General features: G+C 45.0%; 1 protein-coding gene across 1 annotated transcript; it reads left to right on the top strand.

Annotated features, from left to right (window-relative positions):
* The first annotated feature begins 2,391 nt into the window (after positions 1–2,391).
* Positions 2,392–2,784, top strand: LOC138467316 (octapeptide-repeat protein T2-like). Its single transcript, XM_069607298.1, has one exon. It carries the CDS (start codon positions 2,392–2,394, stop codon positions 2,782–2,784), a length of 393 nt encoding a protein of 130 aa, XP_069463399.1.
* Positions 2,785–23,360: the final 20,576 nt, after the last annotated feature.

Here is a 23,360-nt window from a genome sequence, read left to right on the forward strand (position 1 = left end):
AATGTGGCCAGAATTTTAGTTTAACACTTGCATTTGAGCCAACTCACTCTTTGGCATATACTAATATTTTCATGGCACGTCTTTATGACCGTTGTTGACTTATTGTAAACATATTTAACATTGCGTCTATTTATTTCATTTGCTTGTTTAGCCTATCTACTTCTACGCCCTAGACAGTCCTGATATGTTATCCAACAATACTCTTGGTTATTTATGGGGGGGGGTTATAAAGCGCCACATGCAACCAGAAGATTCTTTAACCTAGGGATTTTCAACATTTGAATCTCTGTAGGTGTTTTAGACTATAACTCCCATCAGCACTTGACAGCATATTTCATAGTGAGGAATCATGGGAGTGGTAGTCCAAAACCTCTGGAGAGCTGCTAGTTGGAGACACCTTCTCTAGCCAGTATGGCATGTTCACCTATTAGCACTATGCATGAAAGTAAAAATGGACCATTGATTGCTTGCATCAGGATTGCATGTCCCAGAATGCACGGTGGTGTACAGCTGTGATGCGTTTGTGAACATGTAACAGTCGCATGTTCTTAATGCTGCTGTGAACTTGCTTCTTGGAATGGAGGGCAGTCACCTGTGTGGTTTGCTAATCTCCCATGTGTTCCTCGGTTGATGTGTCCAATCTAGACGGTCCTTCCCCAGCCTCTGGTTCAGTGCAACACAATGTCTATAAATTCATATTTACTTCATAGTGCTTCACACGTGGTGGGGAAATGGCACAGATCTAAACCACACCTCCCCCCGCCCCCCATACCCCTTGTCCCCTGCCCCCACTGCAACAATCCCACATCACAATATAGGACATGAAACAAGATGTTTTAATCAGAATATGTTTGTTTAAGTTAAAATAATAAGTCAGGGAAATGCAGATGGTCCCCTAACTCACAATGATGAGAAAGTCACCTCAAAACGCGACAAATTAATTCAGACTACAAAGAGAATAGATTTCGGCCTGCCTTTTTGTCTCACTAACATTTTCATTTCAATTTGCAAAACCATCTGTAGATGGCAAACAGTTATGCATGAATATTCTAAAAAAAAAAAGCGCAACATTATTTATTATATAATTTGCATCTGAGTTCTGTTTTTCGCTACATGTAGGCACACAACTTGACATGGATGGTTTCACAAACATGAATTCAAATAATCTACAGTAGAGAATTGCAGCTACAATAAACCTACATCCACCGTGAAAACGAATGGTGAAGCAGTATAAGCTATTTTACTATGGAAATATGGTCACTTCTAGTGGAGATGATTTAAATCTAAAATGGTGGACACCATCTATGAAAAAATATAGGTTCTGAACTTGGGCATTGATACTCCTTGATTCTAGCTTCAAAGATGTTTGATTAGTTGCAATTGACCACTCCACAGTTTACTGAGTTCCCTAAAGAATAGATCCCAATTATTATGTATTTATTGTGTGTTATAGTTTCAAACAGAAGAAAACAGACGTAAAAGAAACGTTTCACACATTACTACAGATTAGAAATAGCCAATGAAATACGAGAAGCAGTGAGAAACTAGGAAAATGACCAGAAATCCATGTATATAATACAATCATTGTGTCAAAAACTCAAGTTAATCTACATATATATAAAAGTCAAAAATTGTTTGTGTGTTTGTGGCTTACAAAGCGTTGGCCTATGGGAGGCAAAGGTAAAGGCAGGTAGCGCGAAAGGCAAAGGCATAGGCATATGGGAGGCGAATGGACGTGAGATGCGACCTAAGAGGCGAAGGTGAAGGCAGGTAGCATGCAAGAAGTTTCCAAATTGTTGCTATACAAAGAGGTGCAAGAGGAATTTCTGTAACTCTCTTATGGATAGTGCTAACGTGTTATTAGACCCTCTGTTGAAAATGTAAATAGTGCTTTGAGGTTCAGTGTGGAGTACATTGTAGTAGTGCTTAGTGATTCAGTATGTTGCATTTTAGTAGTGTTTTTGATTCAGTCTGGTCATTATAGTTGCAGTACTGTCTTAATCAAATCTGGTGGATTGAAAATACCAACAAAAAATTCAAACACATTAGACAAGTGCATCTGAATGCAAAGAAATCAAAATTGCTGTGAGCCAGTCAGACAAACGAACAGCTGGAGACCCGGCTTCAAAAAGAGAAGGAAAGAGCCAGAACATCAAGGGCAGCAGAGACCACAGAGCAGCATGATACCCGACTTCAAAAGAAGAGGGAAAGAACCAGAACATTAAGGGCAGCAGAGCCACAGAGCAGCATGAGACCCGACTTCAAAAGAAGAGGAAAAGAGCCAGAACATCAAGGGCAGCAGAGACCACAGAGCAGCATGAGACCTGACTTCAAAAGAAAAGGAGAAGAGCCAGAACATCAAGGGCAGCAGACGCCACGGAGCAGCATAAGATGCGACTTCAAAAGAAGAGGGAAAGAGACAGAACATCAAGGGCAGTAGAGACCACAGAGCCGCATGAGACCCAACTTCAAAAAGAGAGGGAAAGAGCCAGAACATCAAGGGCAGCAGAGACCACAGAGCTGCATGAGACCCGACTTCAAAAGAAGAGGGAAAGAGCCAGAACATTAAGGGCAGCAGAGCCACAGAGCAGCATGAGACCCGACTTCAAAAGAAGAGGAAAAGAGCCAGAACATCAAGGGCAGCAGAGACCACAGAGCAGCATGAGACCTGACTTCAAAAGAAAAGGAGAAGAGCCAGAACATCAAGGGCAGCAGACGCCACGGAGCAGCATAAGATGCGACTTCAAAAGAAGAGGGAAAGAGACAGAACATCAAGGGCAGTAGAGACCACAGAGCCGCATGAGACCCAACTTCAAAAAGAGAGGGAAAGAGCCAGAACATCAAGGGCAGCAGAGACCACAGAGCTGCATGAGACCCGACTTCAAAAAGAAAGGGAAAGAGCCAGAACATCAAGGGCAGCAGAGACCACAGAGCCGCATGAGACCTGACTTCAAGAAGAGATGGAAAGAGCCAGTACATCAAGGCCAGCAAAGACCACAAAGCAGCATTACACCGACTACAAAAAGAAAAGGGAAAGAGCCAGAACATCAAGGGTGGCAGAGAGATAGAGCAGCATGAGACCCGACTTCAAAAGAAGAATTAAAGAGCCAGAATATTAAGGGCAGCAGAGACCACAGAGCAGCATGAGACGCGACTTCAAAAGAAGAGGGAAAGAGGCAGAACATCAAGGGCAGTAGAGACCACAGACCCGCATGAGACCCAACTTCAAAAAGAGAGGGAAAGAGCCAGAACATCAAGGGCAGCTGAGACCACAGAGCCGCATGAGACCTGACTTCAACAAGAGAGGGAAATAGCTAGTACATCAAGGGCGGCAGAGGCCACAGAGCAGCATGAGACCTGATATCAAAAGAAGAGGGAAAGAGCCACCACATCAAGGGCAGCATAGACCACAGAGCAGCATGAGATGCGACTTCAAAGAAGAGGGAAAGAGGCAGAACATCAAGGGCAGTAGAGACCACAGAGCCACATGAGACCCAACTTCAGAAAGAGCCAGAACATCAAGGGCAGCAGAGACCACAGAGCCGCATGAGACCCGACTTCAAAAAGAAAGGGAAAGAGCCAGAACATCAAGGGCAGCAGAGACCACAGAGCAGCATGAGACCCGACTTCAAAAAGAGAGGTAAAGAGCCAGAACATTAAGGGCAGCAGAGACCACAGAGCAGCATGACACCTGACTACAAAAGAAGAGGGAATGAGTCAGAACATCAAGGTTGGCAGAGACCACAGAGCAGCATGAGATCCGACTTGAAAAAGAGAGGGAAAGAGCCAGAGCATCAAGGGTGGCAGAGACCACAGAGCAGCATGAGCTTTCACCTTTCTTATGGAACCTTTCCGAAAAGCGTAAAGCCACTTTAAGGTATTCCTAACAAATAGTACATATGAAAATATGAAATCCCAGCCAACACTGGGTATATCAGCTAGTATTAATACTAAAGGACAAATGCATATACCAATCTTAAAATTTAAAATGGAGCATGTCTAAATCTCACTCAATGTCGAAGGTTCATAAAATCAGTTAAACAAATTTAATCACGGCAATACACAGATCATCTGGTGGTTCTGATAATGCACAGTGGGTTCATCATCTTTAGCCTTGCAATTAAACACAGCCTGGGAAGTAGCATAGGTGAACCACTATTCTTCCCTTTCTTATGTGCCACACAGCGAGAATGAGCCACTAGAAGTGGTGGACTGGGTATTAGTCTTCGTAAGAGAAGATGTATATGAACTAATAAAAAGGGCTAGTAATTTGATGACCCTTGGCCCGGATGGTTTAACCAAAGTTATGCTAAAAAAACATGCAAATGCCTGGGCAGATTTTGTGATGATTTTGTTTACTGAGATCGTCAGACTAAGGGTATTCCTGGAAGTCACCAATTGTAGTTCCAATTGTCAAGAAGGGGAATAGAGTGGATCTGAAAAATTACCGCCAAATCCCCCTTCTTGATGTGATTAGTAACGATTTGCTTCCTTACGCTTAAAGAGGATATCATACTGGGTGAACACCGCTGGAAGATTTCATCTTTATCAGTCAGGGTTGGCAAAACATGTGGGAACCAGTTTGAATGTTCTTCCATAAAAACTCTTGAAGATGCAATCCATAATGGGGAAAAGGACAATATATTTGGCATTTGTGGACCTGGAGCAGGCTTTTGATTCCATCAACAGACAGCTCCTATCGGTCTAATTGGCTGATTGATGGTGTCCATCAGGGCTACTGCAGGCGATTGAAGCCATGTATTATGAGACATCATTAAGAGAATTCATAGAGGCACACTGCCTACTAAGCAAGGCACAAGTTGGTTTCAGACCAGTGAGAGGAACAGAATCAGCTCTCCTCTCAATATGGGATGACCTAAAAGCAAACACAGACTCAGACAACAATACTGCCTTGATACTCCTAGATGTCTCTGTGGCATTCGACACAGTTAACCACAACATCCTCATCACGAGATTAGAAGGACTGGGAATATCAGACACCGCCCTACTGTGGATCAAATCCTTCCTAACAAACAGAGCAGAAACCATATGGATGAAACCTTTCAAATCCGACCCAAGAGACTCCACATGTGGAGTACCACAAGGATCATCCTTCTCCCCATTATTATTCAACATCTTCCTAGCTCTACTATTCAAAATCATCAAAAGACACGGCCTAACTTGCTACAACTACGCGGACGACACACAAATAGTCTTCAAAATACAAGACACTCAAGAAGAAAACACAACACTAGAGGAGTGCCATTGTGATGTATTCAACTGGATGAACTCGACTACCTCAAAATCAACCCAGGCAAAACAGAAATAATGATCATCACAAAAAACTGAGAATACAACCACTACATCCCTTGGCCAAGGGAACTTGGTACAATCGCAGCCCCATCGTCGATTATAAAAAACCTGGGGGCCCTGATGGACAACAAACTTACCCTAGAGCCACGAGTAAACGCTCTACTCAAGAAATGCTTCTTTCTCCTGGGAGCGGCAAAAAGGATCCTACCGTTCCTGTCATTCGCCAAAAAAACACCTACCATCATAGCTCTCTTCATGTCCAGAGTAGATTATTCCAATAGTCTATACCTGGGTATGCCTGGATGACTTCTAAAAAAACTATAGCTCATACAAAATGCGCTGGCCAGGATGATTCTCAAACTACCCCGAAGAGAACACATCACACCTGCTTCAAAAACACTACGTTGGCTACCCATAAAAACAATTAATCAAATTCAAATCAATGTGCATCATGCACAGAGCAATCCACAACCAACGCGCAGAGTTCTTGAGAGACAAATTACGCCTACATCAACCAACAAGAACGCTCAGATGAAGTAATGACATCCACCTGGAACCAAAACCCTACAACAAAAGAAAACTCAGAGGTTCTTCTTTCGCTCACCAGGCCCTCGAAAACTTGGAATTAATTACCTAAGAACATAAGTAACACAAGAAACCACCTACTATTCAGAAAACTGCTCAAATCCTGGCTCTTCACTGCATAACTAGAAGACCGCCCACAGGTGCACAAACATAGCAAAAACAATGATGAAGGAAGATACTGATCCTGGATCCCACCGAGCAATCTACTACAAACAGAATCTAAGGAAGACGTTCCACGACATACCAAACAAAAAAACTGAAAGATAGCTATGATAGGATGACACTAAATACTGAATACATAAGCAGACCAAGACGGAACAACAAGGATGATTCATCAATAGCACCCTGACCCCGAATTACACCAAGCTCCAACAGACCTATGTCACAATAAATAGCAAGAGAATAGGGGGAGGCCATTCCACAGCATAGAAACCAGAGGGGGGGAATAGACATACTCCACCACATTGTACTAAGTTCATTACAACACAGCCGGGAACGCACCGCGCCATCATCCACAACAGATAAATGGTCAAAAAAGAAAGGAAAGCAGCAACTAAGCCTACCCATCGGAATGCTATTCAAAGAGAACAAGATCTGCTATAACCAGGACATACAACCCACTAACCCAACTTCAAATCGCTGCATACCTAACTCACCCAAAAATCCACACAACCATCTCTCGCCCAGCATACCGCACGCACTTCACCTCACCGCAACAACAACAAATAAACAACACATAAACAGCACCAACAGCACACAATGTCTTGCCCCGGTCTGATACTCACACCAAAGCTCAACGCACGGTGGAAACTGAACTGAAGCCGCCAACAGCACAACACTTCTATCTCACTCTCCTACTCCCTCTTCACCTGACTAACCTAACCTTCCCACCTTCTTGTATTTCAGATACGTCTGAGCGCTTGGGGACCAACTCCGTTGGTGACGGTGTGCAATATAAATACCTTTAACATATAACAAGAGTAAGGCTGTATAGTACAGGCCTACTCTCGAGGACGATATCAATGAAACAAGGCTTCAAACAGGGATTGCTCCATTAGCTCCAGCACTCTTTAACTTGTTTATATCAGACATGGTGAATAGTTTGGCTAATCTGAGAATGTTTTCACCTAGGCTAAATGGGCGTTCGGTAGGGCATTTGCTCTACGTACATGATTTGGTCCTTGTGGACCAAACGCCCGCAGGCCTGCAACACCAACTAAAAGCTCTACAGTTATATGTGGACAGAAACAAGTTGAGGATTGATGTGCCTAAAACAAAAATTCTGATACACCAATCTGCTTTAAAAAAATGAGTGCATAGCAACAGTAAAATCTTTTACTTATTTAGGTATGCTGGTAAACACTAATGTAAACGACACACAAAGAAAATTGCAATTGAAGATAAAGGTTAAACATCTAGCAGCCCAGGGCTCTATTTTAATAAAGAGGTTCGGCTGATTTTCACTGATACCACTTATAACCTTTTACAAGATGAAAGTGGTTGCTATACTGACCTATCAGGCAGAAGTGTTCTTCTCAACTGCTCACTCTTGGTGGACTGTCTTTCAGGGTTTGTTTTGGAGAAGGGTTTTGTGTCTCCCGAAAAGTACGCCAATGGCAGTTATAAGGTATGAGTTGGGCCTCACATCACTACGTACAATGGTAGTGTTGAAGTCCTTATCCCTCTACCAGAAATGTATCAGTGAATTACTTGTGAGAGTGAGAAGCTTTCAGCTACTGAAGGGGGCTTTAGCTTCACAGAGTTTTAAACATGTGTAGATCAGCATGTGTTGCAGTTTTGATAGAGTTAGGTACAACAGAGGAAAATGTACTCTCCAACGTTACTGCGGTCAAAATAAAATTATAGAGGAAGGATTGTGTGTAGACAATGGACTTGAGATCGAAACACAAGCTCTATCCAAATTTTGAAGTGGATTGTCGACCTTACAACACACTGGGCCTCATTACGAGTAGTGCCATAAGGGATACCAGGCACCGTTAAGGAGACTGGTGCCGGTTATCCCTTACCGCCCTACTACGAGTTCCCTTAGCGGGTCCCTCCTTTAACGCCTGGTTTTACCAGGCTTTATGGACGGGACCCGCTAAGGGACTTCAGAGCTAATAACGGTACCGCAAATTGCGGTACCGTTATTAGCTACTTCCTCATTCCCATTGAGTCCTATGGAGGCTCAAAACTGAATGGGGAATGGTTTTTTCAATGGGGATTTACCGGTCCCGCAAAGGTCGGACTACACCGGTAAGTCCCCATTGAACGAGACCGGTGCTGGTACCGTTATTGGAGGCAGTCATGGTGCAAATAGCGCCATGACTACCTCTAATCTCGGAATGAGGCCCATTGCTGAAATACCTGAGATTGTATCCTAGCAGTTTTTTACGAGTACAATTTTTGAGATTACGGATTAATTTATATCCTACCAAGGAGATTGTAATCGCTAGGAAACAATGGAAGGGACTGATTTGAACTGTAGATTCTGTTGTCATTTGGAATCTAGTGAGACACTGTATCACTTGGTTTTAGTATGCACAGAAGAAAGAACCCTATTTTTAGGAAATATCTTCAAAAAATCTAAAATGTCTAGTGCAGACGATTGGTAGATGAAGATTATTTGTGGTGAGAATGTAGCAACAGCCATTGCACTGATTAAATATTTAGAGGATATTTTTAGAGGAGTTAAAGTAGGGGTTGAAGAATAGGAGGCCATGGGCATTTGTGAGTAATCAGGTATAGGTTTATAGCGTATGAAGTGTAAAATTGTTTTGATGTGATATTGTGTTTTAAAGGTTTTATCATGATGAATTATGTATCATATTTTTAATGTTATTTGTGAAAGCTTTATATTTAAGCCAAACGCTGTAATAAAGAAAATACACAGTACCACATCCAATCCCAAAATGGAGTACTTGTTTTAGCATATAATTCCTAAAAATAGCTAAGCAGGGATTTAAAAGGCCAGTGCAATCTATAAATACCTGTTTTAATGACTCGTTATGTGCCATACAAAAGCGGCACTTATGATCTTGTTTATGAATCTTTAATCTTGCACCCAACATGTCATTGATGGGGAAGAGATTGAATTTTATCCTAAGTAGAACTTCCCTGCTTTTTCTAGACACATGTTTTCTAAGATAAGGTTGCGAGATATTATCGGGTTTAATATCGTATAGAAAATGATCAGTGAGTTTATACTCCATCAGCATTTGTCTGTTATATATCCAGTCATTTTCAAAAATCTTTTTTTTAGTTTTCCACAGGGACTGTACTAAAACTGTCTCAGATAAGCTGCCATCTATGAGAGAATGTATCCATCAATTCATTTAAAATGTTACATGAGCAATTAGTCCATATTTCTTTTAAATTAATAAACAATGTGCTTTCAGGTAGAATTAGAATGTATCTAAATAGCTGCATCGTCTGCCATTCAATCCGCGTATTTAGGGAACTAAGACCTAATTCATGCTGTGTTGCAGGCAATGGAATCCCTAATGGCAATGCCTGAACCCTTTTCCATACTCTGGACTCAAACTTAGACCAGCCTATTCCCTCATCCCTTGTCTTCGCACCATGAATTACTCCTGGCACAATCTTCTGATTAAACATTCTAAGGACTGGACTTAATGAAAAACATCCATATTATCTGTCAAGTGTACGCTGCTGACCTGCAGTAGTAAAGGCATCTGTTTTAAGTGTAAACTTTAAATCGTGTTTCAAGATTTTAGAGTACATTTTTGATTAGATATTTTCCAATTGTATGAATTGGTACACACGTTTCCCTACGAATAATTTAGAATTAAGGTTTTTGACATTGGCATACTTAGATCCAGATGAAGATTCTGAAAATAAACATTCACCACCTTTAGGGATTGCTGCAGCCCAACTGGCGTATAATCAAATAGAACCAAGTCATCCGCATACAGAAAATAATGTATTACCAGTTTAGGGGGATGGGCCCTAATTCCTGTTAAACAATGAAAAAAAGCGGAAATATACATGTTAGTAACAGGCCAAAACCCAGCTTTGGCGTAGCCCCGCTTACTATGAATCCAATGAGAAAATAAACCAGATTGATCTAACCTCACTTTCAGCCAACTATCTGTATGAAGTACCGCCAGCATCGATAACAGAGCCTCTCGGCATCCCTGGTGGCATCCCTGCTTATGCTTTTTACTTCATAGTCTAGATCTAATGACAAAGTCGAATGTCTTACTGATGTCCAGGAATGCCAGGTAAAGGTAAATTTCAGCCACTGCCGCTTGTTCGGCCAAAAGTTGTGGTATAAAACAAGTGAGTGAAGTATTAGTGCCACTCTTAAAACCTGATTGGTACAAATCAAAAATACTTGGGTTGCCTAGCCTAAGTGTTAAGTGACCATAAAATAAAAGTTGAGAATATTTTATAGGACACATCCAAAAGCGAAATGGGCCAATAATTAATAGGATACGCCCTATCACCTTCCTTAAAAATTAAAATTATAGTAGTGTCCTTCCATGATGCTAGAAGCTGATGATCATGAAAAATATTTTGATATGACTCAAGCAGAACATTTGACCACAAAAGTGGAGCTGATTTCAAAGTAAGATTGGGGAGGCCATCAGGTCCTGGAGCATTCGTCAGCTTAGTCTTTGAAATCGCACAAAGAATTCCATTAGAATCCACATCAAGAATGTCCCAAGAAATCTTTGCACAAGAGGAATGTAGTGTTTCAGAATTCATATTTTGATATGCCTTGACTTCCGCATAGAGACTAGTAAAGTACAGCTCCCATTGTGCCCCAGTTATCAGCTGCACTTGCAGGTCTTTCTGCTGGGTGGTTGATTTTAATAGCGAGCAAAATAGAGAGGCGTCTCTAGAATGAAGAAATTTGAGCATTGCCTCTGCATCAATTTGGTACATTAAATGTCTTTGATCTTTTACCCAATTAGCAAGAGCATGTCTCAGTTTTTTATAAACTCTGAGATGACCTGCAGAGTCTGATTTAAGAGCTTTTCTGATCTCCCTCCTCAATAGTTGTTTTCTACACTGCATCTGTTTATCAAACTTTTGAAGATGCAATATATTAGTGGCCCCTGTCTTTAAATATTTGACCTTGACTAAAACCTTCAACAGATTTTGATGCAGTGGCATCGTAAATCAGCCTTCTCTAAGACATTCATCAATTTGGGAGTAAAACCTTATAGCCATTGAGGGACGCCATAAAACAGCATGGTCTCCAAATCTAATTTCAATTTTCAGGTTACCTAAAACCTTGGTCTCTGATCGAATTAGCCACGCTAGAGTCAGGATTACATGACATTGGTCATTACCTTCTTGGTCAACAACTTCCAACCTTAAGCATTCAGTCTCAATATCGCATGAAACAAATATGTAATCGATAGTTGATTGGGCAACAACACTAAATGAAGTACGGGTGATATATTGACCAATACGTGCCGTGTAGAATTTGCATCTCCCATGCGTCAAGCATTGTTCTAAAAGATGTTCCTCTGACACTACACACTATGAAAAACGTCCTACCATTGCCAGCATTACAATGTTGGCCATCCAAGCATTCACTGTTGACATCTCCCAAAAGGATTATCCCAGTGTCAGCAGTGGGCGCTGTTAGACAGGCATGGTATCAAGAGATGACACAGACAACAAAATGTAAATTCAAGAATAAAATCTTGATTAAGTTTCATAATGGGTGTAGTGCCTAATTTATTGCCTTGCCTAACGAAACTAAGGAACATCTGTATCTTTAAGTCCAAATCAAGAGTTTTTCTGTGTCAAAACCTATGCTTGCCCTCACGTCTAATACAGAAATATAGTGTAAGATTATTCTAACTCAAATAGTGTTAAAAAAGAAAGACTGGAGCAGCCTCTAGCTCCCTTCGTAAGTTCAAGATACTGTAACGCTCACCTGGCTCCCACGGAGGCGCTAGTCTGGTCTGGGTTGCTGTGGCCTCTGCAAGCATGATGTGCAGAATTCAGACCACCGATTGAACAGGACCCCCAAATCTTGCTTGTCGGGCCCGTAGGATTATCCTTCTGCAGATGAGAAAGGGGATTAACTGTCTGCCGAATAGTGTGCTTGCTCCCCCCTTCCCCCCTTCGTTCCTCTCTGATTCCTCCAAAACCCCCGGTTTAAGCTCACCTTATGGTTTGGAAGGATGAACTCTCCATCCTGCTTCTGGTGCAGGGGCGCGCGTTCGTCCAGTTACTTCACTTGTTTTCAGAATGGCGCTGGCACATCCACTTGACTTCTCTGAGCAATACGCCGTAAGTATGAAGATGCAAAAGTTCAAGTGTGAGCCTCCTTTGATGTTGTCTTTTCTGTCCTTTATTTCAGGTGCAGAACAAAGGCGATGCGTTGAGGGGTTAAATTGCCGGTGGTAAAATCAGGTGAGTTAGTGATGAGGGTGACCCCTCTAAATGTCTTTATAATTCCCCAGTAATGTCTTTTGTCCTTTCCCCATAGGGGCCGGGGTGCGGTACCTGCCAAAGATGCGGCGCCGACCCGAGATGTGGAATGATTCACCAAGAAAAGCCGGTAAGTAATATGGCTAAAAATGTCCTTTCCCCATAGGGGCTGGGGTGCGGTACCTGCCAATGATGCAGCGCCGACCTGAGATGTGGAATGGGTTCACCAAGAAAAGCCGGTAAGTAATATGGCTGAAAATTCGGCTTTCCTCTTGTGTTCCATTGCTCACCTTTTGTCTCTTCTTCTCTCCCCTAGGTGCAGAGATGTGGGCCCGGTGCTGAAAGCCGCGATGGAGCCGGGCGGCGTCTCGGGAACAGGTGAGTGAAGCGCGGCGCTGCAGCGAGCAACGTGGTGCTTTTAAATGGAAGTCTTCCTTCAGGAATGCTGGCGTGAAGATTCCGGATGCAGGTAAGAAGGTTGAATAAGTTCTTGGTTTTCACCTTTCTCTTCTCTTATTCCCTTACAGGTGTTCCAGGTTCGAGGCGGGCGTGGCTGGAGTCCAGGTGCAGGAGCAGACACGGTGAGCGTTCAGCTGCTGGGATGCAGAACAACGCGAAGCACGTGTGGCTGTCTGGGCGTGGCTTAAATAGCTTTGGAAGAAGTTCCAGGTGAGTATTCTTCCACAGCCCCACCCAAGTAACAAAATAGTTCCATCAGAAAAATAGTTCCTCCTAAGCCTCATTTGGCTTGGTTCTTCATGCAGCTTGGTCTGCATCAGGTGAGTGTGCAGCATGGTCTGCTTCAGGTAAGTGCACCAAACACTTCCCCTTATGAGCCTGGCGCTTATGGCGCCAGGACTGATGTCCAACATGAGCCTGGCGCCAACGGCGCCAGGACAGAGTCCAAAGAGCCCCTATAAAGGGCCGCTGGGCTTTTACCCGGGGGCGTGATGCCTGCTGGGCCTGGCCTGGTGATCCGGGGGTAGGCATCATTACAGATACAGTGTGAACAATTTCAGGTTTCAAATGTTCCTTCAAGACTTAGGGTTCCTTCCCCAAGCTTAAAGTATTAGTTCACAAAACATTTTTCAAAAAGAGCTCTGGGGACTTTCTCCAAGCTTCAGGCACAGCTTCACAAAAGCAATGTTCCGAAATAAGCTCAGGGGCCCTTCCCCAAGCTTCAAGCACCACTTCAAAAAGGTCAATGTTTCAAAATAAGCTCAGGGGCCCTTCCGCAAGCTTAAAGTACTGGTTCACAATATCATGTTCTTGCTGATTTTGCCTTCCTTCAATTAAGCCAATTACTCGAACATGCCCTACCTTCAGCTCTGTAGTCTTCAAGCTCCCTCTTCTTTGTCTCAGTACTATAGTGGTGTTTCCAATAGGAAGTGTGGATCACTCCTAATTGTCTCTTACTCATCTCAGTACTTCAAGTAGGATTACAGGGAAAAGCTGGAAAGGACTGAAAATATCCCATAAAGACTGAGGGAGGGTCTGATAAGTCAGTGTTAATGAAGGAGGGGATACCATGTCTTACCTTCAGGTACCCTCTCTCCAATTCTAAGGACCCTCTACCCAGGTGATCCTCCCACGCTAGTCCACCCCCAGGGTCGGAATTCAAAAGCAAATGCCCTTCCCTGGCTCAAACTCAAGTACATCTATTATCACTCTAAAATAAATAATCCACCAATGAGGGATAGACATTCAATGCCATATACGTTCTCAAAATAGCAGATGCATAATCCCATCAAACTATTCTAAACCCTAATATGTCAGCTCTACCCAAAGACACATTTTCCAATGAAGTGCCAGGAGTCAGGCACCAACCACACAGTAAACCACCATATGGCCGCCCCCGAGCACCCCTTCTAGCAAGCTCGTGAACAACTGAAAATCCATCTAATACAGGAATTTAAAGCATCAGTGTTTCCTGTAAACAAATCAAGTCTGAAGTTGACCAAATATCATAACTTACAGAAAGATGGTGAAAGCCATGAGTATTCCACGATGTCACCTTTATATCCGTCCCACAACTCCAGCAAGTCTCATCTCTCCCCAGCTTCAATTTAAACATCTTTACTGGTGTCCAATAAATCATACCAACCACCTTCTGCCTAATTAGACGTAGATTCATATCCAAATTTGAATTCGTACCTACTCTAATAAGAATATCTCTCCATTCCTCCTCCGATATAATTTGACCAAGTGTCCCTTAGTCTACTCCAGGCATCTATACAACCCCCTTCCATAGGCATGAAACGTATGTATGTGCGTACATTGTATTCCTGTCCAATCAACAGCTTACAAATCTCTGGTCTCCCTTCTAATGCATTATTAATCATATTCATCCTCAGATTAATTAATAAAATCAGATCCATATATCTGCTCCTCTCCCCCCCGCTAAGTTATACTTATCCTGTAGTTCCTCAAATTGCAATAACCTGCATCAATCTAGTAAATCACTTAGTTTTAATATAACTTTCCTAATCCAACTCTGCCAATGCAGACATCTGTTAATAAGTTGTAGTGTCTCATTATGCCATATAGATGCATCCCCACTGAAACCAAAACTTTGGCCATTATCTTTGAACCATGACATCAGAACCTGCCTAGTCGCTATTATCGACTGTAATTTTAGTCTCTTATTCGACAGCTTTCTCTTCGTGTAAATATTATCCAAATGGTAAGGAGTACATACTTCCCTCTCATGCGTAACCAAATCGGACTTTTAACTTTTCTTGAGTAAAAAGGCCTTATAATATTTCATCAAATCAGGGTAGCCAAACCCACCCTCGTTAACATCCTGCAAAAAGACATATTTTGAGATACAAGGTCGTTTACCAATTCCCCATAAAAAAGTTTGAACCACTTTATCGATCTTCAATAATTGTTTCTTCGAAATTAATAGCGGTATTGACTGTATAATGTACACTATCTTAGGTAATGGAACCATTTTAATTGCATTCATTTTTGCCCATAAATTCAGGTTCAATTTCTCCCACCTTTTAATTGATATTACCATTTTTCCCATTACGTTATCAATGTTATATTGAAAAATGTTATTGAGATCACCCATTATATGTATACCTAAATATTTGACCCCCTTACGGGACCATTTGCAATTCCAGGATTTCAAAATACTTCTATCACACCTCTCAGATAACAGAAACATTTCAGTTTTATCCCAATTCACTTTATGTCCCAATAATTTTCCCACTGCCTCAAACATTTGCTTCAATAGGGATCCACATACCTCTGGATTCAAAAGAAGAATCACCATATCATCTGCATAAGACAAAATCTTAACCTCTGTACTCCCAAAACAAAGTCCCCTAATGTCCCCTAACACTGCCTAATATATGCTGCTAACGGTTCTAAAGCCAGATTGAATAAAAATGGTAACAAGGGGCACCCTTGCCTAGTACCCTTAGACAAGGGAAAGGACCCGGAAGTCAATCCATTAACAAGCAGTTTTGCCTTAACATCATAATGAATACAATGAATCTTCCACATGAACACTGGTCCAAACCCCATTTTCAACAGGAATTTAAAATGAAAGCCCAGTCATAGGACACTGAGCGTTCGAAAGTTTGGTTGGGGATGTCATTTACACACTGCGAGAACTCCGTTTTTATGTTGATTACCAACGGGTCTCGTGGAATGGGCAAATGCTTGCTTAGCAATGTTTCTGTAGTTGTAGTTGTTTTAATGACCTCTTCAAAATATGAAATTACAAACGTCATGTCCCTCAGGTGAGATACTTCTAGCAGGACCATATTTTTAACCACCTGTGAGTAGAAACCTAATTTCTCCATGTCAACTCGTGAGCTATCCATCAACTCAACGTAAGCTAGATCCTTTGTTGAAATATGTTTTAAACTGGCAACTTCCCCGAATAGGGCTAATATGTGTTGCCTATTCAATAGGAATGCACCTCTAACAGGACAGGCCCGTTCAAGGGATACATATATTAGTCTATCCACCTCCTGAGCGCCAGCCAATTGTACATCTAATGTACTTTTCGCTGTATCAGAAGTCACATTCCCCAATCTAGGCAACTTAAATAGATTTGATGGCTTAACCACCGCACTTATCACCCTAAATTGGGGACACCAACAGCCGGAAGAGATTAAGCTACAGATGTTATATGCCTAAACTCCAAAGAGAGGAAGGAAGGCAATGCATTATCAACTGAGTGCATAGGACGGAGGCTGGCACAAAAAATGGTGCCGTTGACACCATGGTGGAGAGACAAGGCACTACTCCAGATGTTACCAACTCCACAGCTCCCATCCGAATGGGTTTTAAGTTGACGAGTCAAGTATGTCAATAGTAGCAGCTGACTCCTTAGATTTCAGATAGGTCGAGATCAAGCCTTTCCCAATGGGCTTAGGGTTTTTCAGTTTTCTGAGGGTTAGGGATTTAATTGCCTGTACCGTAGACACTAAATGAGCCTGTAGTGGTGAAGACAAAGCAGCGTGCTTTGCAAAGTGTTTCAAGACTTCTGGCGAAGATATAACTGTTGAGGCTTTTGGTGGTATAGAATTCAAGGGCTCAAGGCTTCCTTGTTCTGGGAATATTTTTCAACTGTTTTGATTTTTTCTTCTTTCTTTCATAGGACTGGATAACCGGCTCTGTGACCTCTTGTGCTTCAACCAGGTCTTCGTCCTGCATGGAAAACCTCGATCTATGGGGGAATCCACAGCCACTAAAGGCACTGCTTCCACGTGACTCAATGAAATTTGCCTTTGAAGCAGACTGTAACACAGGTACCAACATGCGAGGTAGCATAGTCTGAGAAGCTATCGAAATAGCTGTAGGGGGTTGCATATTATGGCATGCAAAAACATTAGGCAATGAACCAGCTTATCCTACTGGGATTGGTTTCATCAAAGGTCTACCACAGGCCATAATGAAGCCTTCAATTAAATTCACCTTTGCACACAATTCTTTTAGCATGGATCGTACTTCACAGATTTCATATTGTGTTATGTCATGACCCCTATCCATGGAGTTCAAAAACCGGGAGATGACTGAAAATGAAAGAGCATTGAATATTTGGCGTCCATGTGATGGATCGTGGCTAATTTCCAGAAAGTGATTGGTCGCTGGTGCCATGGCAGATTGGCTTGGAGAACTTGATGCCCCCCAAAACCCAGTGGGTCCGCATTATGTAATAATTTCCCACATTTCGTTGGAAAGGATGCCACTGATGTTATTGGCGAATGTGCTGGATTATATTGGGGTTGGCCCAGGTAAAAGGACTTCATCCCTGTCATCCCACAATGGAGTGTGTGGTGGGTGAAAATCCAATGACAGGTGTACCCTTTTGGCCAACTCGTGGGAAATAACTAGTGCCAATATCGATACATCAGAAACAAAGTTTGTGCCCAAACAATTCAACAAATCATCCGGGTCCACATGACCCAGCGAGTCGGATGCACCAGAGTCTTCATGATTCACTAGTGGGTTTCCCTGAAGACAATCGTCAGCAGCATTCTCAGGGTAAAGTGCAGAGTTCAGCTGTGATTTTTACAGTCCCCGCTCTTTTGGCAGTGGCTCAGCACACTTTTCAGCCCCCGCCACTACCTGTGCCAGGGTTCGCATTCATGATGCCTTTTTTGTGCACAGATTTACAGGGTAATTAATGGAATCAAGTGAAGTGGCATCAAAACCCATTTTCATGCACCGCGTATTCATGGATTTGAACATGCATAACCAGCTGTGGCGCAGCAACCCTGCAGCAGCGCCAGTTACGCCCCCAACCCCACCTCTTGCGCCAAAAACAGCTGCACAAATCCCCTACATGGCGCAAAGGCCAGTGGACCAGCATACAGCCCCCCAACGACGAAATTGCGCTAAAAACTCACCACTCATGCGATAACCCAAATGTAAAACTCCTCGCGCACCACTCAGAATACGCATACCCCACACGCGCCAGCCCAATCGCGTGTGAAACTCCTCATGCACCCCTCGGAATATGCGTACCCCACATGCGCCAGCCCAATTGTGTGTAAAACTCCTTGCGCACCCATCAGAATACGCATACACCACTCGTGCTAGCCCAATCGTGTGTAAAACCCCTTGCGCACCCCTCGGAATATGCATACCCTGCTCGTGCCAGGCAAATCGTGTGTAAAACTCCTTGCGCACCCCTTGGAATATACGTACACCACATGCGCCAGCCCAATCGCGTATAAAACTCCTTGCACACCCTTCGGTATACGCGTAGCCCACCTGCATCAGGCAAATCACGTGGAAAAATTCCCCCCTGTGATGCGGGCTGCCTGCGGGACATGGTCAGGGGTGATGGGCTGTCTGCGGGGCATGGCCAGGGATGATGGGCTGTCTGTGGGGCATGTCCATGGGTGATGGGTTGCCTGCGGGGCATGGCCAGGGTGGATGGGCTGCCTGCAGGGCATGGTCAGGGTGGATGGGCTGGCTGCGGGGCATGGTCAGCGGTGATGGGCTGTCTTTGTGGCATGGCCAGGGGTGATGGGCTGCCTGCAGGGCATGGCCAGGGAGGATGGGCTGCATGCGGGGCATGGTCAGGGTGGATGGGCTGTCTGTATGGCATGGCCAGGGGTGATGGGCTGCCTGTGGGGCATGGTCAGGGTGGGTCGGCTGCCTGCGGGGCATGGACAGGGTTGTAGGGGGTTCCCTGTGGTGTGGGCTGCCTGTGGGGCATGGACAGGAGTGATGGGCTGTCTGCGGGGCATGACCAGGGGTGATGGGCTGTCTGTGGGGCATGTCCAGGGGTGATGGGCTGCCTGCAGGGCATGGCCAGGGTGGATGGGCTGCCTGCGGGGCATGGCCAGCGTGGATGGGCTGCCTGTGGGACATGGTCAAGGGTGATGGGCTGTCTGTGTGGCATGGCCAGGGGTGATGGGCTGTCTGTGGGTCATGTCCAGGCGTGATGGGCTGACTGCAGGGCATGGCCAGGGTGGATGGGCTGCCTGCGGGGCATGGTCAGGGGTGATGTTCTGCCTGCGGGGCATGGACAGGGTGGATGGGCTGCCTGTGGGGCATGGCCAGGGTGGATGGGCTGCCTGTGGGGCATGGTCAGGGTGGATGGACTGCCTGTGGGGCATGGACAGGTTTGTAGGGGGCTCCCCTGTGGTGTGGGCTGCCTGCGGGGCATGGACATGGTTGTAGGGGGGGTCCCCTGTGGTGTGGGCTGCCTGCAGGGGATGCATGCGGCTCCTCACCACACGGGTGCGCGAATATGGGGGTATGCAAGTGCGCTTTTCACGCGATTCTGCTGGCGCGAACGGGGTACGTGTATTCCGAGGGGTGCGCAATGAGTTATACATGCGATTGGGCTGGCGCAAACGGGATACGCGTTCCTTGCGCACCCAGCGGAATATGTGTACGCCGCTCGTGCCAGCCCGATCGCATGAAAAAGGACGCACATGCTCGGATCACCCACTAACGTATCTCACAAGCATCCCACGCCACAACGGAGCCCCCCATCACCCGTGAGTATGCCAGCAGGCAGCCCACACCACAACAGAGCCCCTCATCACCCGTGAGCATGCCAGCAGGCAGCCCACACAACAATGGAGCCCCCCATCACCCGGGAGCATGCCAGTAAGCATGTCTCCAATCATGTTCACCCCCAGTGATGGCAACCTGCCAGCAGGCCCCGACACATGTCACCCCCACCAGTGACAGGCACCTGCCAGCAGGCCCCAACTTATGTCCCCCGCACACCACTCCCAGTGATGGCAACCTGCCAGCAGTCCCTGGCTCATTTCCCTGCCAAACCACCCCCAGTGACGGCAACCTGCCAGCAGGCCCTGACTCAAGTGGCCCCCCCACACCACCCCCAGTGGTGGCAATCATTTTCACCCCCAGTGATGGCAACCTGCCAGCAGGCACCGACTCATGCCCCCCCACCTGTGACAGGCAGCTGCCAGCAGGCCCCGACTCATGTCCCCACCACACCACCCCCAGTGATGGCAACCTGCCAGCAGGCCTCAGCTCATGCCTTCCCCCTCATGCCCCCCCACCAGTGACAGGCACCTGCCAGCAGGCCCCGAATAATGTGCCCCCAACAAACACGTTGTCACAACACAGGGCCATGTTACAAATGCCAACACAAATCCCACCCCACGCCGCACCACCCCAGTTCAAACACACAACCATCCATTGTACCCACTCCCCAGTAAAATCCCCATGTCATCACATTCACAAAAGCAGATGCATGCACCCAAAGACATGTCCAACAGATCCACACAGCAGTGACACATGACTGAGGCAATGCTCACTGACACATGCACAAAACAAATGAGAGTATTCCACACCAACATTGAACATTATGGAAATGTATTAAAATAAATGCAAAATGACCAAATGAAAATAAAACATGAAAATGAGAAAGTAATGAAAGGTCAAAGAAAAAATAATGCAAACTCCAAGAAAAATGTAAATCCAAAGAAATGAAAACTGAAAAGTGGTCCATGTCCACAGTCCAATAACGAAATCCAAAATGAAAACCATAAAAAACCATTCCTTCATGGGATTAAAAAAAAATAAGAAAGTATGTACATGTCCAGAAATATTTACAATGAAAGTCTGAAGGGTCCATGATCCCAAAACAAAATGAAAGCTACAAAAAACCCTATGTAAAACACAACTATATACAAAATGTGGAGCAAAGTCTGTGTACTCCAAATCATTAAAAAAACAAATGAAACCGGCACGATGCTGAAGGTGCACTGTCGTGCACTACGAGTACAGCCAGGCCCACTTGAGAATACTGGTGGAGCCTGGGCGTAGTGATTTGATCCAAAGATTCATGGTTTTTGGCACTTTCACTGCACAAAGTGCTGAATCAGGCCCTGAAGGGTGTTGTAAAAGCTTCCTGGACCGGCAGCTCGGATCGTACCGGGCGTTATGGTCCCTCATACCTTGTTGAAGGCCCTTGCTTTGCTCAGAACATTAACTATGTCTTCAGGGCTCATGATGCACGGTACGGGCCGAGCTGCAGATCGATGAAGCTATATTGGTGATGATGATTTAGTGATGCATTTCTTCATTCATATTACGTGTGTCATGGTGTGTTTTGAATCACTTGCAGCTGTGGCCATATGGCTGTTCAAACATGCTTATGCTACGTGCCATCTCTTCATTGTCATCTGGCATTTCTGCCTGTGATATGTGCCTGCCAGAGGTTGTATGTGATGCAGGTGATATACTACATTCCGTACATGTGTAGACTTCACAATTTACAGGCATCCATTTCTGTTTTCGGGATGCCATTGCATATCAATGCCACTGGATGCATGCCTGAGTTTGAGTTGTGTGTGACATGTCTGCTTCATGTGTTGGCTGTTGATGTAATGATGTCTATGTGTGTGTGTGTGTGTGCTGACATGTGTATTCATGTTTGTTTTGTTCACGTTACAGGTGTTGACGTAACGGAGCCAGAGGATGAGGATGCCATTCCAGACACGGGGTTGATTTTACATCAACAACCCGGCACAAGTGGGGGTCGTGGGGTGGTAGGCCACGAGAACCCATTTGTGCTCCAGACCATCGTGTCCAGGGCTGGCAATCAGCTCTGATGAACACTCTAAGCACGTTGTTGAATTGGATGCGCATCATGACGATTCGTCGCTGCTTGGGATCCTGATGTGGATGATCTTCTGTCCGCGACACCTTCATTGAGGGACCAAGCAGTGTTGGAACGTCTGCTTGTGGTGGTTCTGGGCACACGGTCAAACTCCACACCAGTTGGTCATGTTCCTGGGGCTTCAGGGCAACGGAGGATGCAGTCCTTGGGTCCCACAGGTGTAATGTCCAGCAACGCGGTGGCCGTGCGCCACCGCGGAGCACTGAGTGGGAACATGCCATGTATGCCAGTTCACAACAATAGGGGGCAGATATTGACATGATTGCTCAAGGCATGGAAAGTGTGGCCCAATCCATGCTCCACCCTGATAGGCAGGTGGAGCTCCAGCAGCAGGCAGCGCAGTCCACGTGCCGCTCACTCAGGCTGGGCATGGCAGCCTCAAACAGGGCACGCGGGCTGAAATGATGTCTCTGCGCGAAGCAATTGCTGCTCAGGCAGAGGCACACAGGGAGGCCCTGAGGGAAGAACACCAATCCCTCAGATCTACTCTGGGTGGGCTCTTGATGTCCCAGAGGCAGCGGTCACAAGAGAGGATGGAGCAGCTTGAAAATACCATCTCGGCTGAGCTACGTGCATGCCGTGAGGTGCTCTGGATGTCATGTGAGGCCACGCAGGCAGAACTCTGTCTTAAATGTGCTACCTTGCCACATGGGCCAGGCTTACCACACCCTCATGTTTGCAGCCGTGGAGGGGCAAGCTGCAGATAGACATGATCAGGCAACTGTGCCACGTCCACCTTCTGATTTACATCCAGAGGGTGACTAGGACGACGACTTATCTTCCACACAGGTTGGGCCGTGCAGGCTTTGAGCCCTTGGAGTTTTTTTTTATCTCAACATCATCGCATGTGGGTGTTGAGGTGCACCCTGTACCTCCCCCCTCCTTGGTGCCCCCCCAGGTCATATGTGGCCATTTTTATTTTGTTTAAATATTATTGTTTGTCTATTGTGCATTCATGTGACAGTGTGGTGCTTTGTGGCCTTTTAAAGCATCCACTCTTTGTTCCAGCTGGGCCCATACAAGCTTGTCTCGTGGATGTGTTTGTGGCTTGGGGTCCTGACACATATACGACTCCTGCTTCCCCTTTCCATGGGCTTCCAAAGATGGATCGGTGTGACAACAAATTACACAGGGGCATTCGACTTTCATCATATCTGTGGCCAGTCTGCAGTCCTACTAGTGGGGATCAAGGATGTTTTCTCCACGGCATGTCTGCAATCACTTTTGGTGAGTATACTTTTGAACTGTGCTTTTTTTTAAGTTGATTGTGATGTTTTTTCATTACTTGCCTGTATACGTGGTTGATGCACTTCATGCTGTAGACGGTAGCCTGCACCCTTTAGCTGTCAAAGCCACACTGATGATGGCAAGGGGATGTTTGGTGACAATGTCAAGTTGGTACACTTGG

Source organism: Ambystoma mexicanum, chromosome 4q, assembly GCF_040938575.1.
Source record: "Ambystoma mexicanum isolate Mex_15411 chromosome 4q, UKY_AmexF1_1, whole genome shotgun sequence".
NCBI lineage: Eukaryota > Metazoa > Chordata > Amphibia > Caudata > Ambystomatidae > Ambystoma > Ambystoma mexicanum.